At 38.5% G+C, this 17,433-nt stretch overlaps 2 protein-coding genes across 5 annotated transcripts in view; both read left to right on the top strand.

Annotated features, from left to right (window-relative positions):
* The first annotated feature begins 323 nt into the window (after positions 1-323).
* On the top strand, positions 324-11,450 carry slc6a13 (solute carrier family 6 member 13). Of its 3 annotated transcripts, none has more exons than XM_058076275.1 (15): positions 324-469; positions 3,881-4,084; positions 4,148-4,282; positions 4,366-4,506; positions 4,587-4,668; positions 5,398-5,542; positions 5,625-5,759; positions 5,830-5,933; positions 7,970-8,094; positions 9,136-9,248; positions 10,003-10,140; positions 10,253-10,355; positions 10,431-10,531; positions 10,647-10,817; positions 10,947-11,450. In XM_058076275.1, exons 1-15 carry the CDS (start codon positions 463-465, stop codon positions 11,100-11,102), a joined length of 1,860 nt encoding a protein of 619 aa, XP_057932258.1. In that variant the 5' UTR covers positions 324-462; the 3' UTR covers positions 11,103-11,450. The 3 variants fall into 3 exon arrangements, with proteins under 3 accessions (XP_057932258.1, XP_057932259.1, XP_057932260.1); XM_058076276.1 differs by having other exon boundaries at positions 5,410-5,542; XM_058076277.1 differs by having other exon boundaries at positions 393-469; positions 3,862-4,084.
* Positions 11,451-13,154: 1,704 nt separating this feature from the next.
* The window catches only part of mon2 (MON2 homolog, regulator of endosome-to-Golgi trafficking), a 43,908-nt gene continuing 39,629 nt past the window's right edge, over positions 13,155-17,433 (top strand). For both annotated transcript variants that reach the window (XM_058076273.1, XM_058076274.1), the window contains exon 1: positions 13,155-13,642. In XM_058076273.1, coding sequence (XP_057932256.1) covers positions 13,535-13,642 — 108 coding nt within the window. In that variant the 5' untranslated portion in view covers positions 13,155-13,534. The remainder of the gene's footprint in view (positions 13,643-17,433) is intronic.

Below are 17,433 nucleotides of genomic sequence, written 5' to 3' on the forward strand. Positions count from 1 at the left end.
CCTTGGCTTTGGAGACCTACTGATTTTAGTGTTACAATTAAAAGTTTGTCTTAAATCAGACTAATTTCCATGTGTGGCAAAAAGCGGGCAGTGCCTCTCTATGCTAATTAGGAGTTGCTGACTGGCTCAAGGGCATCTACCTTAAACGTTTCATGAAGACCAGTTTTTGTAAAAGATCAATCTGCCAGAACATATTGTTGAATCTGACCCAGTGTGTGTGTGTGTGTGTGTGTGTGTGTGTGTGTGTGTGTCAAAAGGTTACGCAATCAGCGCACCATACTGAGACATGCACAGACCTCCAGTGTGCTGCAGAAGCGTATGAACTGGGAGAAAGGGGATGGGGGTACGAACTGGGGGGGGGAGTTTTCGGAGAGGGCGTAGCACAGGGAAAAGCTCATTTCAGGCAGCAGGTTGCATCGTGACGCCTTGTTGTTGCTTCCACCCTGGCATTTGTGCAACATCATGACAGGTAAGATCATTTTTAAAAGTCTTTTTATTTACTATTTTTAAGCATTCTTGGGTTTTGTTTAGGGTGCTATGAAGTTCCCAATGACTTGTTTGGTACATGGCGATGAACTTAAGCTAACACTTAAATAAGTGCATGCATGATTTTGGTCATACAAGTGGTGCACCAATATGGGTTTACATGCATATAAACATGTCATACTGCATACAGCAAGGGGGTCTTTAAAGTGCACATGGAACACACTAATAATAGTATATAATACTAATAATAATACGCTTTGTCACCGAACAAACAAAGCTGAGATTCAGACTTTTTTCTTTAAAAGTAAATAAACTTTACCATGTCTACATGGGTTGGTTTTAGCCTGTTTATAAAATTTTAAATATCAAAATGGCCACCAATCCATGTATCATTCATTCATTTAAAATCAACACAATGTATGTATTTCAATGAAATTGTTATGCCAGGTGGCACTCGTGCCAGGTGTTGAGGACCCCAAAACATAGACCAAGGCAAATGTATAAAAAATGTATTTAATAATAAACAAAGGGCACTCACAGAGGAGGAAAAACAAAGTCCAACAAAAGACACCAGTCATAGAAGGTCACCGGGAAGCTAAAAGTACAAAGAAAAGAGTACAAAGTAGCAAATAAGTATTTATAAAATTACAAGGCAGAGACACAAAAGGTCAGGAGCAAAAATGTTCAATGTGCAAGCATGACAAGGCATGACAAGGAAGTCGATCTGACATGGTAACCATGGAAGTTGAGGGGTGAAAGAAGGCATAATGGCTGATGGGCAACAGGTGTCCAGACCAGGAGAACAAGGCAGGGGTCAGGACTGCAGGACAGAAAAGAGACAACAGGGGGGGCAGCAGACCAAAACAAGTGCAGATCATGAAATATATCAATCACATCAACGCTAGTGCATAATAATTCAGCGTGAGATTTATTACGGGAGCCAAAGTCTCCAAATTTGAGTATTTATTTGTAATTGTCGAGTAATTATTCGTAATAATTTACGTTCACAACCAAGTGCACGTAAAATGACTTGAAGTCGGGCTTTTTTGTTCCCAAACCCTGAGGATCTTTGAAGTAGTTTGAAATGATGATCTATATGTTTGCTGGTCGACAAAGCTCAGTGACTTCATTTGGTGTTGGCCGTCTACGGGAAAACCACAAGCCTGCATTTTCAGATTTTCCCACGTTGGAAGCCATTTCAGAAAATACTGTTTCAGGGAACCGAAAACGCCTCTTAGAGAGGCCTTGCTTACACAGCACAACAATTTTTAGTGAACCTTATTTACTTGTTGCATCAGCAAATATTTGCTGTGCGAGCATTGTGTTGACATTGATGGGTCTATATGGAATGTGTAGTTAAGTATTAGTCTGGCATTATTATTATTATTAATTTGTATTTATTATAATTAATTAATTAATCCATTATAAATAATAATAATAATATAATAATAATAATAATAATATCAAATTATTATTTATAATTAATTCATTATAAATAATAATAATAATAATAATTATTATTATTATTATTATTATTATTATTATTATTATTATCATTATCATTATTATTATTATAGCAATAATAATAAAATAATAATAATAAAATAATAATAATAAAATAATGATAATTATTATTATTATAGTAATAATAATAATAGTAATAATAATAAAATAATAATAATAATAATAATTATTATTATTATTACTATTATTATTTATAATGAATTAATTATAAATAATAATTTGATATTATTATTATTATTATTATTATTATTATTATTATTATTATTATTATTATTGTTGACAGCCCTAAATAAAAGTAACAGCAACTTATTAGCTTACTTTAAAAGGCCACCAGATAATAATAATAATAATAATTATTATTATTATTATTATTATTATTACTACTAATTATTATTATTATATATTATTATAAGAATATATTCTTATTATTATTATCTGGTGGCCTTTTACAATAAGCTAATAAGTTGCTGTGTGATTGGCAATGAAGAAGACACTTTTTTTGTAGTTTTTATGCGCAAATGCAATGAAAGTTCTTCCATTCTAAAAGTTTGAAAGTTGAAAAACAGCATTTCCAGGAAGTCAGCCAATCATTCATGTGGACAGTTAATCATTCAGTCAAGTAGTCCTGGGGTGCAAACTCCACTTCTAATAATAAACTGACCCTCACGTCCCCCAACAAGGTCGCTTTGGAGCCTGTAACGCAGGGGTCTCAAACCCGCGGCCCGCGGGCCAAATGCGGCCCGCGAGACGCTAGTTTGAGGCCCCCACCTTGATACCAAAGTTTAATGACAGCTGTGTGCACACCAGACACAATTAATATGATTTTGCCCCGCCCATACTGTTACCCTACCCTGTTACCCCGCCCTGTTTTGCTTTGGATTAGCAATGAAGCTAAAGGCTTATGACGCTGGGTACAAATAAATGCAGGAAATGATTTGGAATAAAAGGGAAAATACACGTCAAGATAAAGCATCTCATCATACATGTTGTTAAAGTTACCACGCTGCTCCCAGATGGAACTGAGTACGATGCTAACTTGCTAATTGGGTGAAAATATTAAGTTTCATTAATGTTCATGTTAAAGGTTAAATAACTGTTAATACTGTACATTTGAATCTTTATTTTACTTATTTATTACTGATTGATTGATTTATAGTCTTTATTCTTAATTTGTTTATTTTTTATTTTTTAACTTATTTTGTGTATAGAAAAATAAAAATGAAGATATTTGAGAACAGTGGAATGTTTTTATCAGATATTTTGGTGTGGAAAACTGGAATGAAAGTACTGAAAAAGTGTAGGGTATAGCAGAAGCAAAAGCATTGAAGATAAATTTTTATTGATTTTTTTTCAGTTTTTAATAAATGCATTTTGGGTTTTTTTTTGAAAACCTGATGCGGTCCGGCTTCACCCAGAACCTAGCTCCGGTGGCCCCCAGGTAAATTGAGTTTGAGACCCCTGCTGTAGAGTCTATCAACTTGAAGGCTCCACTTTTCCCCTCAAAATATAAAAATGGAATCTCCATCATTCCTGTTTAGGAGACCATGCATGCATGCATTGTTCTTAGCAAAAACTCGGACTAGATCTTTGGAGTTGGACTTGGTATTCCTGGTCTCCTGCATGCATACATGGAGTCAGAGAAACAAGGGGGGTGGCGCCAAAGTGGGTCTCACTAATGCAAACCTACAAGAGTGAGCGCAGTCAGTTCCTCACAGAAGGATGTTCTAACAGATTCCTGATGGTCTGGTCACATGACAAAGCCTCACCATGCAGGAGTTACACAGGAAGCGCTAGTGATGTCTGTTCCATGACAGTGGTTCTTATTCCAAGAACCTTCATGTGGTTTCTCAGCACTTTGTCCCCCCTCAAGGTGACACGGAGGAGCACATGAAGGCGGAGACCTCCAATGGACACAGCAGACCTCTGGATGTTGTGTCCAAGGTGAAGGAGGAGAAAATGACAGACAGGGGTGAGTGGGGCAGCAAGATGGAGTTCATCCTGTCTGTAGCAGGAGAAATCATCGGCTTGGGAAATGTGTGGCGTTTTCCTTATCTGTGTTACAAGAACGGAGGAGGTGAGCACGCATGACATGATCTTCTTGCTCCTGCGTGTTAATTGTTTGCTACCAAAATCCCAGGTGCTTTCTTCATCCCGTATCTCATCTTCCTGTTTGCTTGTGGGATCCCCGTCTTCTTCCTGGAGACGGCGCTGGGACAATACACCAGTGAAGGTGGAATCACCTGCTGGAGGAAGACCTGCCCTTTGTTTGAAGGTAAAGTGTCAATCATTACCTGAAAACGGGGGCTGAACAAGAGGGGTCTTCTGTTTTGGTTGGTGCCACATGCACCTTTTCAGGAGTGGGTTACGCCACCCAGGTGATTGTGGCCCTGCTGAACGTCTACTACATCATCGTGTTAGCCTGGGCCATCTTCTACCTGTCTAACTCTTTCACCTGGGACCTACCTTGGGCCTCGTGCAACAACACCTGGAACACAGGTGAGACACTTTTGTCATGCATCTGGAAAAAGTATGGATTTTGTTCGGATTTTGGTTTGAATCCTTTTTTTTTTTTTAAGGTTCCTGCGTGACGTTTCAGAGGGGGAACAGCTCCATGCTTCCCCAAGAGAACGCCACCTCTCCGGTTATGGAATTCTGGGAGTAAGTCTGCTAAAATTAACTAATATCCACACGGTCAAAGTAGTAAAGTATTAATACATTTTATTGACATTTAATTTACATTTTTCAATTTAACTTTAAACACGCGGCCCGCGGGCCAAATGTGGCCCGCAGGACACTAGTTTGAGGCCCCCGCCTTGATATGAAAGTTTAATGTTAGTGCGGCCCGCGCAAGTTTGATATGGATGCTGTATGGTATCATGTACCCAGAAAAAATTATTACGTTTGATTAATGTTCATGTTAAAGGTTAAATAACTGTTAATAGTTATCCTCCCTATCCGTGTGGAAGTGGTAAGTTTTGGGCTATTTAAGTTTAAAGGCAATAACTTGAAGGCTACTGTTTAGGTCGCTAGCTCTCTAGTTTGCGAGTTAGCATGTGTCTCAAGACCCTACAGTTGCGCAATATGTTGTAAATTTGGCCGGCGGGCCGCGTGTTTGAGACCACTGGCTTTTTTAAAATTTTATTTACCATTATTATACATTTGGCCCGCGGGCCGCGTGTTTGAGACCACTGGCTTTTTTTTTTATTTACCATTATTATTTACCATATTTTTTAATTTATTTTTATTTTATTATTTTTATTTTTATTTATTTTTTAATAGTTATTTAAGCTATTGTATATTAATAATACATGGTGCATTCACTATACAATTTTTTTTGAATATCAAAATAATCCTAATAATAACATTCTATCAAGATATAAGCGGCAGTTGTGATTGTAGACGCAGGGTGCTAAGAATCTCCTCAGGGATCCATCACATTGGCTCTTTAAACTGGGACTTGGTGATCTGCTTGGCCGTGGCCTGGGCCATCTGCTACTTCTGCATCTGGAAGGGTGTCAAGTCCACGGGCAAGGTGAGCGCCCTCCAGTGGATCAGGTTGAGGCTTATTTCTAAACATCTAATCTGGACTGGAACACGATGCTCCATCTCCACAGGTGGTTTATTTCACCGCCACGTTCCCATACCTGATGTTGCTGATCCTGTTGGTTAGAGGTGTCACGCTGCCAGGAGCATCACGAGGAATCCACTTCTACCTCTACCCGGATGTGGGACGGCTTGCTGACCCGCAGGTAGGTGGGCGCTCGATCCCGGGACCGAGACCCGGGGCCTAGATGGATTTACATATTTTTGTGTCCAAAGGTGTGGATGGATGCGGGGACTCAGATCTTCTTCTCCTACGCCATCTGTCTGGGCTGCCTGACCGCACTGGGAAGTTACAACAAGTATAACAACAACTGCTACAGGTGGTCACACTGCTTCTTTCCTTATTATAATATTATAATTATTTGTATTATACACTAGAATATATAACAAAAGTGGGGATTCGAGTCAGATTAGACTTAAACTTTGACATCAATGACTCTGGACTTGACTCGGACTTTAGTTTAATGACTTGTAAATAATGTCATTTCCAGCAAGACAACCTTTTTCATTCATTCATTCATTTTCTTTTCGGGCGAGAGGCGGGGTACACCCTGGACTGGTGGCCAGCCAATCACAGGGCACATATAGACAAACAACCATTCACACTCACATTCATACCTATGGACAATTTGGAGTGTTTTTGGAAGTATCCGGAGTACCCGGAGAAAACCCACGCATGCACGTGCAAACTCCACACAGAGATGGCCGAGGGTGGAATTGAACCCTGGTCTCCTAGCTGTGAGGTCTGCGCGATAACCACTAGACCACCGTGCCACCACAACCTTTTTTGATGTGCCCATTAATGACCAATCAGATTTAAGAACATTCCTGAATGCTATGTCAACACTCTCTTTCTGTGACCTAATGCCCAAAAGTCGGATTCAGACATCCAGGATAAATCACTAAGCTGAGATCAACCAAGCCAAAGCTTAATTGGTTGCACAAAGCCCGAGCCAGGATTAATCAAGACCTGATTAATCAAGCCAGGAGAAACCAATCCCTGATATGTGTGCGTACGTGGCTTCCTTAAGTAGACCCCACCGATCGATCACAGAGTCACATATAGGGAGTAACGACTAAATCATTAGAAAGGTCAGAGAAGAAATGGTCACACTAAAAAGATGCTTTGATGATAATAGATTGTCCTTGAACCTAAATAAAACTAAAATCATGCTGTTTGCTATCAGCAGAAAGGACACACACCAGCAAATACAAATAGACGGTGTAGACATTGAAAGGGTGAACGAAAATACATTTCTGGGGATCACAATAGATGAAAATATGAGCTGGAAACCTCATATTACAAATATACAACATAAGGTGGCCAGATATATTTTAGTTTTAACTATGGAATGGATTGAGTAAGGAAATCAAACAATGCACAACGATGAGCCAATTCAAGAAACAATACAAGCAGTTGATGTTTGCTAAATACAAGGATGAAGAGTCTTGAACCAGTCATGATGTGCTATATATATCACTATATTGACACTTACTATGGTACCCATTATGGCATTGGATGCTCATATCATCTCCTACTTCGGTACGAGGTACATTATTTTAAAAAAAAAACAATAACAAAAAAAACCTTAAACTGTATTATGGAAAGCAGGAAGTGAACAAATGTAACAGTTACTGATTGTAAAAGTACCAGATGGAGGGGTAGGATTTAATAAGCTTTGCTTCTTCCTACTCCTTTTGGACATGTGGAACTGGGAACTGATTATGGGATGCACTCAATTGTAATCTGATGCAAGTTCAAATGAAATAAAATTATTACCAACCATTACAGATTCACCATGGCAACGAAAAATTTGATGACCTTTTTTGTGATTTGACCTTGTGATTATTAATCAGTTCAAATTTGGCCCAAGTTTATAAGTCAATATAAAATACTTTATTAGCACAATAAACGTTTTTTGTGGTGCCTAGCCTTACTACAAATGATACAACTTGCCATGGTCTCGTTTTCAGCCTGAAAATTTTACCAACCAGCGCTCCTCTTTCTTTCAGCCATCTTCCTGCTCTCGCTGTGGTATGGCTGGGCTTGCAAACTTTCACACCAATAGCTTAACGATATTTAATATACATAACTACTGCTTGCTGCCCACTCCTGATACTTGGAATGCAGCTACTGCTGTCTTTTGGGGTTCCTTAAGAAACACATCAAGAGGTTGCCTACAGCCACAGTCGTCATGCCAGTCTTTATAGTTGGACTTAATTACAAACCCTGGCAGCTATTTGCTTTTATAAACCACTAAAGGAGACATGTGTCTTTTTGAATAGGCTCCAGCTTAAGCGGCATAGAAAATGGATGGATGGATGGTGTCTGTTTGACATTTTGTTTTCTTGGCAGGGATTGTCTGTCGCTGTGCTTCCTGAACAGCGGGACCAGTTTCGTGGCGGGCTTCGCCATTTTCTCCATCTTGGGTTTCATGTCATATGAACAGAACGTCCCCATCTCGGAGGTGGCCGAATCTGGTCAGTGGTTCTACAAACACGCAATAGCACATACGTTATTGACACATCTTGTAGAGCAATGGCTCTCAAATGGAGAGTCGCAGAGGGATTCTAGTTAGGCCACAAATTAAGTCAGTTCAATAATTACATTAAAATACTTAATATGTATTATTTGGTAATTAAGCGGTATTAACCGGTAGTATGTTCATTGCACATTTATCACTTATTTTTGTGGTCTTTTTGCTATTCAATTTGAATTGATTTTGAAACGCAAATATTTGCTTGACTTAAATACAGTACATGTAGAAATAAATAAATGAAGGAATAAATCTAAAAATGAAAAAAAACTTAAATAAAAGTACAAAAAAAGAAGAAACAAATAAGTGGGAAATGACTTCAATAAAAAATACAATCAATAAAATGACTTAAATGGAAGGGTTTTAAAAAAAGACAAACAAAAGTGTAGAATAAAAATAAATCTAAATAAAAGTCTAAAAATAAATAAATAAATAGACTTAAAATGACTTTTAAAAAATATATAATGAATAACTTGACTTAAATAAAAGTGTCATTTTTTTACATATATAAATTACCTAAATAAAAGTGTAAAAAAATATTTTTTTAATTGCATTAAAAAAATCAAAGCGTAAAAATAAAAACTTAAATAAAAGTACAAAAAAATAAGAAAAAAATAAGTGGGAAATGACTTCAATAAAAAATACAATAAATAAAATGACTTAAATGGAAGGGTTTAAAAAAAAGACAAACAAAAGTGTAGAATAAAAATAAATCTAAATAAAAGTCTAAAAATAAATAAATTAAAAAAATTAAAAAAATATATAATGAATAACTTGACTTAAATAAAAGTGTATTTTTTTTACATATATAAATTACCAAAATAAAAGTGTAAAAAAATATTTTTTTAATTGCATTAAAAAAATCAAAGCGTAAAAATAAAAAATTATCAAAAATACAAAATGACTTCAACAAATGTGGGTTGCGACTTAATGCAAGTCCTAGATTGACACGAAAAATATAAGATGTGTATTGTATCCAATCCAGGTCCAGGTTTGGCCTTTATAGCCTATCCACGTGCTGTATCCATGATGCCTTTCTCTCCCCTGTGGGCATGCTGCTTCTTCATCATGATTGTTTTCTTGGGACTGGATAGTCAAGTGAGACCAACACACACATACAAAAGATGTGCAGTATGTCCGTGTTATGGCGATATGTGATGTGTTTACTAGGGGTGCAATGATACACAAAAATTACGGTTCGGTTTGATACATTTGTGTGATGGTTCGATAAATTTTAGGATTAGAATGTTTTGAAATTGCCAACAATGTTCTCACCTTAAAGTACAGTTCTGCTGCACGCACCATATAAGACCAAATAAAGCATTAAGTAACTTAAAGCATCACTTTAAGTATCAATATAATTCAATAAACCATTGTGGCTTAACTATCAACATTTAAATTCAATCCTGCTACACAGAAATTTCATTCAACTCAATGAGGTCACAAACCCCATTCAAAACTACATTGCCAGTTGGGCAGATATCAAAAAAGTAACATAAAAGCACCATAAAATAGGAAAAATCAACTAACAAAAGGTTATCTTAACTCTATGTCTTTTAACAACATGTTCGGTTGTAAAGTAAACTGCTATGATAGAAGTATTTTAAAAATACGGACAGTAAATGGGTCACGCCGACTGTGTTTGTAGCTGTTCTAAATTAGCAGTTAGCTTGTTATGCTTTTGAATTGTATCGAACGGCACCATTCAACTTTTCAACAATAACACAGTATTGCTGTGTTACACATTGTTCAATACACATGCGTACCGACCCGTGACCGCTGTATCGAACGGTTCGATACAGAGACAGGTATTGTTGCACCCCTACTATTTACGGGTGCATGTGTGTGATAGTTTGTGTGCGTGGAAAGCCTGGTGACAGCCATGGTGGACATGTATCCTTCCACCTTCCGACGGAAATACCGCAGGGAGCTCTTCATCCTCGTCGTGGCTGTGGTCTCCTTCCTAATGGGCCTCATCATGCTCACTGAGGTGAAGATAAAAGACAATACACTGGGACTGTAACTCAGTTTCAATGAAAATTGCTTTTATCTCTCTAAATGTGTAAACCTAATTCTCTCTTTTTTAACCTCTGCCCACACAGGGAGGAATGTACATATTCCAGCTCTTTGACTACTACGCAGCCAGCGGGATGTGTCTGCTCTTTGTGGCCATTTTTGAGACTGTTTGCATCGCGTGGGTTTACGGTGAGCGTGAAAGGAAGATCTGATGACTGTAGTTTATTCGTTTGGGTGTGTTGTCTGACCCACGGTGCATTCAAGGTGCGGACAACTTCTACGACAACATCGAGGACATGATAGGCTATCGCCCGGGCCCTGTCATCAAATACTGCTGGATGTTTTTCACCCCTGCGACCTGCTTTGTAGGTTCAATACTTTCTTTAGCTCTATTTTAGCACCCTCTAGTGGTCAAATATTGCATCAACATTAAAAAGTACTGCATATGGCTGAGTTCAGTTCGGTTCTTGTTTATTTCAGGGAACCTTTGCATTCGCCTTGATCAAGTACTCCCCTCTAAAATACAACAATGATTATGTGTACCCGTGGTGGGGTAATGGTATTGGTTGGATCCTTGCCTTGTCCTCCATGTTGTGCATTCCTTTATGGATGGCCTTTAAACTCTATTACACGCCTGGGACACTGCAACAGGTATGAAACACTAATCACTAACTAACGTTGTCTCTAATTTGGTTTTTCTCCAATCGTAATTGAATCTAATTGGGTTATACACACTTAATTAATGTATTTATGGGATTCCATCCCTTGTCTTTCTCCCAGCGCTTCGCTGTCCTGACCACTCCTTCCGCTGATTTACCCAAGTCCAAACAAGAGCAGGAGAAGTTGTTGTCCGTGAGCACGGTCGACGACGACGGACTCCAGCAGAAGGCCAAGGACGGTTACTTGCGTGTTGATGACAAGGAGTCCCATTGCTAGACACACTAAAAGTTGGTGCTTGGAGACTTATCGAGGAAGGGTCACAGGTCGTTGACACCCACTTGCAATACCTCACCACTTAAGACGGCTCAACACGGCAGACTTTATGGGGAGTCAGCTGACCTGTTGTTGCTGATGCTGCTGCTGCATACTGACCGTGCTTTTAACATGCAGTGATGGCCACCAATTTTATATGGTGGCGAAGACTTTTCATGCTTTCTAAGGAAGCATTTTTTCCCTTTGTTGTGTGTGGACTTTTTTTTTATTATCTCCAAACTGCATATGTATGGCTTCATCTGTTTAATAAGAAACAATTATAATAATGATAATAAACACTCACTTGAATAACATCTTTGTGGGTTTGTATGCTTTTTGAAACATTCATTTCAGTCACGTTATCGGCTGTTTCTGATGTTTTATTTGCATTCTCTCCCCTAAAACAAAGCCAGTGTATTGCTCCACACCCTGTATACCAGGGGTCTCAAACTCAATTTACTTGGGGGCCACTGGAGCTGGGGTCTGGGTGAGGTTTTCCAAAAGAAAAAAAAAAGAAACGCATTTATTAAAAACAGAAAAGTGAAAAAACTTTGCTTTGGTTCCAATTTTCTACAAGAAAAGCTCTGATAAAACATTCCACTGTTCTCAAATAACTTATTTTTTTATTTTTCTACACAAAATAAGATGAAAAATAAATAAACAAATCAAGAATAAAGAAAATCAATCAATCAGTAATAAATAAATAAATATAAATATAATAATAATAATAATAATAATAATAATAATAATAATAATAATAATAATAATAATAATAATAATAATAATAATAATAATAATAATAATAATAATAATAATAATAATAATAATAATAATAATAATAATAATAATAATAATAATAATAATAATAATAATAATAATAATAATAATAATAATAATAATAATAATAAAACGGCAAATAATAAAAACTTAAGAAACCACATATAGTTGGTGGGTAGACAAATTATATTTTTCAGATTAAAATGAACAAAGCATTATTAGAGCCCTGTAGACATGACAAAACACGACTATAGTCACATTTATACTCTTTTTATTTACAACATATTGCGCAACTGCAGGGTCTTGAGACACATGCTAACTCGCAAACTAGGGGGCCTAAACTAGCATCCTGCGGGACACATTTGGCCTGCGGCCGCGTGTTTGAGGCCCCTGCTGTATACATTTCAAATTTCCAAATTGTCCATAAGTATCAATGTGAGTGTGAATGGTTGTTAGTCTATATGTGCAGGGCCATTGGCTGGTGACGAGTCCAGGGTGTACCCCGCCTCTCGCCCAAAGACAGCTGGGATAGGCTCCAGCATACCCACGACCCTATAGTGAGTATGAACAGCATAGAAAATGGATGGAAGCTGTTGATTATTAAACATAATTAACATAGGAGCTTGAGCTTCTGAAATAAGCCTTTTTCAGTAGTGTTGCACTTATAGGATTTGTGCACTGCAAAAACATGCATTTTTTCCCTTCTATTTGTGTTGTGTTTAATATTTTTCGCTTATTTTTATACCGTATTATTTGTATTTTATTTTATTATTTTTATTATTTTATTATTTTATTATTTTATTATTTTATTATTTTATTATTTTATTATTTTATTATTTTATTATTTTATTATTTTATTATTTTATTATTTTATTGTTATTTTTTATACTATACTACTTTTTTACTATATTATATATAAATATATATTTAAATAAAAAAATAGTTAATAGTCATTTTGTATTAGTAGCCCTAATATCAATTAAAAAGTACAAAGCAACCATAATGTAGATTACATTATTTAGTATAGGAGGTCAGTACAGGGCAACATAGATTGATTAATAATGATAACATTTATTCCCCAATGCTGGTAAACAAGTATAAATAAATTTTTCATACATATAAATAAAACTAAAGAACAGAAAGAATCAAAGAACATTTATATACAATTTATATACAATCCAGCAGAGGACGCTGTCGGCACTATAACGACTCACTCACTGTTTACGGAAGTGGGAGTGACGTGTCACCACAGTATCACCGGTGCATTGTGGGTAAAGGAAGCCGAGCAAGCTAACGGCCGCTGCTGGCAGCCCATTTAGCTCTACTTTGACAGCCGTTTTCGATGAATGGACACCATTAAGTAACGAACATTCAACGGAGAGATGTCATTTTATCATGTGAATGTCCGCCCTGCGTGACGACAGCGGACATATGTCGGCGTCATCGCTTCTGTGTTGCGCACCGGCGCTCCGAGCAGAGAAGAACGGGGACACAGTGTCGATGGACGGCGGCATTTCGGTGCTCTTCTCCCGGGGAGGCAAATAAAGTCGTGGCGGGTTTTCTTTTTTTCTTTCTTTTTTTCTTGTAGCTTCCAGTCGAAAGACTATCTTTTGGCAAACATGTCCACCAGCAGTCCGGAGGCGGTGAAGAAATTGCTGGAGAACATGCAGACGGACCTGCGCTCTCTCTCTATGGAGTGCAAGAAGAAATTCCCACCAGTCAAGGAGGTCAGTCTGCTTGCTAGCTAACCAGCTAGCTTAGCATTAGCATTTAGCAAAACATGTATCCTTATGTCAGCTTTGATATTAATGTCATTTTTGTCATGCTCTAATGTGGCCACCAGCAGGCCCCCATACACAACCCCCAACCCGCCCTGGACCGGTTCATGTAAAAGTTCCACCCGGCCCTCCTAAATGAATAAGCCGCTTGTTGCCACTGTCGTTCATGCCACGTCGTTAGGGACACAATATTAGGCACACTTGCTTCATTTGAATAGCATCCAAGCGAAGAGCTGTCTGACTCCGTTTAGATTGGCACTGTTACTAAGGTGTTCATTGGTGTACTGTTGAACTGTACTGCTATTTCTTCCCTGTTACTAAGGTAATCCAAATGTTCCTCACAACAGTACTGATGAGACTAGATTAAAAAAATCTCATGAATTACCTTTTTAGCCCACAAACCTTCTGGCGGACCCCTGTGCCCCGGACGTCATAATAATCTAATTCCCATGGAAAACCACAATCAAGTAAACACTGCAGGATCAAAAACAAATACAAGAGAAAAATACTGAAAAGTCAAATGCAAGTTCACAGGAATTGAATTGTGCACCTGATGGCTTTGATTTTGTATTTTCCATGTTTTCTTGACGCAAATTCATTCATTCATTTTCTACCGCTTTTTCCCCACAAGGGTCGCAGGGGTGCTGGAGCCTATCCCAGCTGTCTTCGGGTGACAGACACATACCTATGGAGAATTTGGAGTAGCCAATTAAGCTAGCATGTTTTTGGAATGTGGGAGGAAACCGGAGTAGCCGGAGAAAACCCACGCATGCACGGGGAGAACATGCAAACTCCACACAGAGATGGCCGAGGGTGGAATTGAACCCTGGTCTCCTAGCTGTGAGGCTTGACGCAAATGAACAGCACTATTATCATCATCAGCAACCGTCACCCAACTAGCAGTCAAGGCTAAACCAACTCTTATCGACTCACAGTTCCCTCCTTTTTATTTCCCATAGTCGCAGTGAAATTGAATTTGGAGGCTCTTGGGCTGCAATATAGTTAATATGATATAACATAAACAATTACATGTTTTATTTTTGAGAAATTACTGTTGTAAGTGGATGCAGCAGCACTCTCCTAAGTGTGAGTGAGTTAGTGTTGGTGATAGACAGCTCAGAGTGAGCACTGTGAGGGCGAGGGGCCGTGCAGCAGGAAGCAGACACTGGGAGACTTGCTGTGCAGCAAAAAAAAAAAAACATCGGGTGTATTTTTACCCATATTGATTAATCTGCCATTATTGGCCCGATATATCAGCCCACCAATATATTGGTTGGGCTCTAACCCTGCACAGGAAAACTATTAAAGAAAAAAATAGCACAAATAAACTAGTAATACTATGAAGAAAACAATGTCGTTTTAGTAGAACAGAGATGAAATATGTAAAAATGAGGTGTTCTGGGCATGCCCAGCCGGGAAAAGGCCCCGGGGCAGACGTAGGACACCTTGGAGGGATTATGTCTCACAGCTGGCCTGGGAACGCCTTGGTGTCCTCCCGGTGGAGCTGGAGTAGGTGGCCCGGGACCAGGAAGTCTGGGCTTCCCTACTGAGACTGCTGCCTCCTTGACCCGGACCCGGATGGATGGATGGCTACGTCCCCTCACCACCTCCACCACCATAGCAGCGTTTTGACCACACGTGCTACATTGTCTTTTAGGAGACACTTCCTCTAGGACAAGGGCGAGCAAACTACGGCCCGGGGGCCACACGTGGCCCGCCAAGTGTTTGAATACGGCCCGCCCGTTCTGTCCAAAGTATTTCATCGAAACTTAACATACAACCTGGCATCATGGCTTGAGCCGTTTTGATGGTTGAAGTAGCTGTATTTCGTTATTTGATGTGGTCTGCTCTTTACAAAGTTATAAAACAGTCACTGTCCGTTGTTTGGTCTGGGATTGGTCGGTTGTTCTGGGGTCGGTCGGCTTTCCCCCTCGCCCGCTGTAGCCCTGATGCTGGGGTTGGGGGGGCCTGGGGTTGTCTCTTAGCGGTCGGCGTCTCCCTCGGGTCGGGGATGCCCTGTAACGCCCGGGATGCCCTACCCAGGGAGTCAGAATGTGGCTCCTGGGTGTCGGGGGGCTGACCACAGAAGTGTGCGATTTTTATGTATTTATTGTTTCATTTATTCATTCATTCATTCATTTTCTACTGCTTTTTCCTCACGAGGGTCGAGGCTGGAGCCTATCCCGGCTGTCTTCGGGCGAGGCGGGTTACACCCTGGACTGGTGGCCAGCCAATCACAGGGCACATATAGACAAACAACCATTCACACTCACATTCATGCCTATGGACAATTTGGAGTGGCCAATTAACCTAGCATGTTTTTGGAATGTGGGAGGAAACCGGAGTACCCGGAGAAAACCCACGCATGCACGGGGAGAACATGCAAACTCCACACAGAGATGGCCGAGGGTGGATGTTTCATTTATTGTTTCATTTATTTCATTTAACACCCCCTTTTTTTAAAAAATAGAGATGCATGGGGGTGGATTCTGCGGGGGCTGGCGCTGGGTGTTCCATCTCTGCCACCTGGGGCCTTGGAGTTTCCTGGGGTGGGCCGAGCTCCGCTTTCTGGGGGTGGGTGGTGGCGTGGGGGGGCGGCACCTCCGGCCGTGGGCATATGCACACTTCCAGCACATGGGTGCTTGTCTGCACAACACACCTACTTACCCATGATGTCATTATGCTGTTATGCTATTATCACAGTAATAATGATGTCAAGCAATGAGATTGTAGTTATTGCAATTGTCGCTGCCATTCTGTTTACTATCATGGTTCATGTCTTCATTGCTACCATTGCCACTGGTATGTTTGGCTGTTTCATTTCAGTCATATCACTCTGTTTAGTATTTTTGTCCTCTCCATTGTGACCCTTTGTAGCCATCATTGACATTTACTGATGTAGTCCTGTTTGTCTGTGTTGTTTTTGTATTGTCGTCCCCCGCAAATAATATTCCATAGAACAGGGAAGGTGTAGCTTACACGTGCCACTGTGCTATGACGACAGACCCGTCGGACCCGAGGCATGACTGCTCTGGTGTGCAATTAATTAAATAAATTAGTTACCGCTGTTAACGTTGGCCAAATTACGTTCCAAATATTACCAGAATAGAGTTATATTTAGAGGAAAATTTAAAAGGATACAGTTTAAATTGTTGGAAAATTCAAACAAACAGCATAAATAAACAGCTGTAATTTAAATAAAGTAAAAAAAATATACATAGTAAAAACCTTGATTCTAACGTGATAAAAGTAGCAATTTTACCAGAGTAAACTTGTAATTTTATGAGTTAAAATAATGTCATTTTATAAGCATAGACCTCAAATATTAAATAAAAAGTTATTTTGTTAAAAAACATAATATAACAAAAAACATAAAATAAAATAAAATAAAGTTGTACATTTTGGGAAACTTGGTTGGGGAAAAAGCTATTATATCGGAATGAACTCATAATATTACAAGAAATTTCTGAAGAAAGTAAATAAATAAATTGGGAGATGTAAAGTAATGTGCAAACAAAAAAACTTCATTTTAGGCTTTTTCATATCCACTATATTACAAAGATGAGATTTTTCTTTAAAAAATCTATTAAAATAACAAAATGTTTTTAAATATATTTTATAGTCTTTTTATAATAATAATAGTTGTCTTTTTCTCTCTCTCTCTCTCTCTCTATATATATATATATATATATATATATATGTATATATGTATATATGTGTATATGTATATATGTATATAT

This window comes from Doryrhamphus excisus, chromosome 6 (genome assembly GCF_030265055.1).
Source record: "Doryrhamphus excisus isolate RoL2022-K1 chromosome 6, RoL_Dexc_1.0, whole genome shotgun sequence".
Taxonomy (NCBI): Eukaryota; Metazoa; Chordata; class Actinopteri; order Syngnathiformes; family Syngnathidae; genus Doryrhamphus; species Doryrhamphus excisus.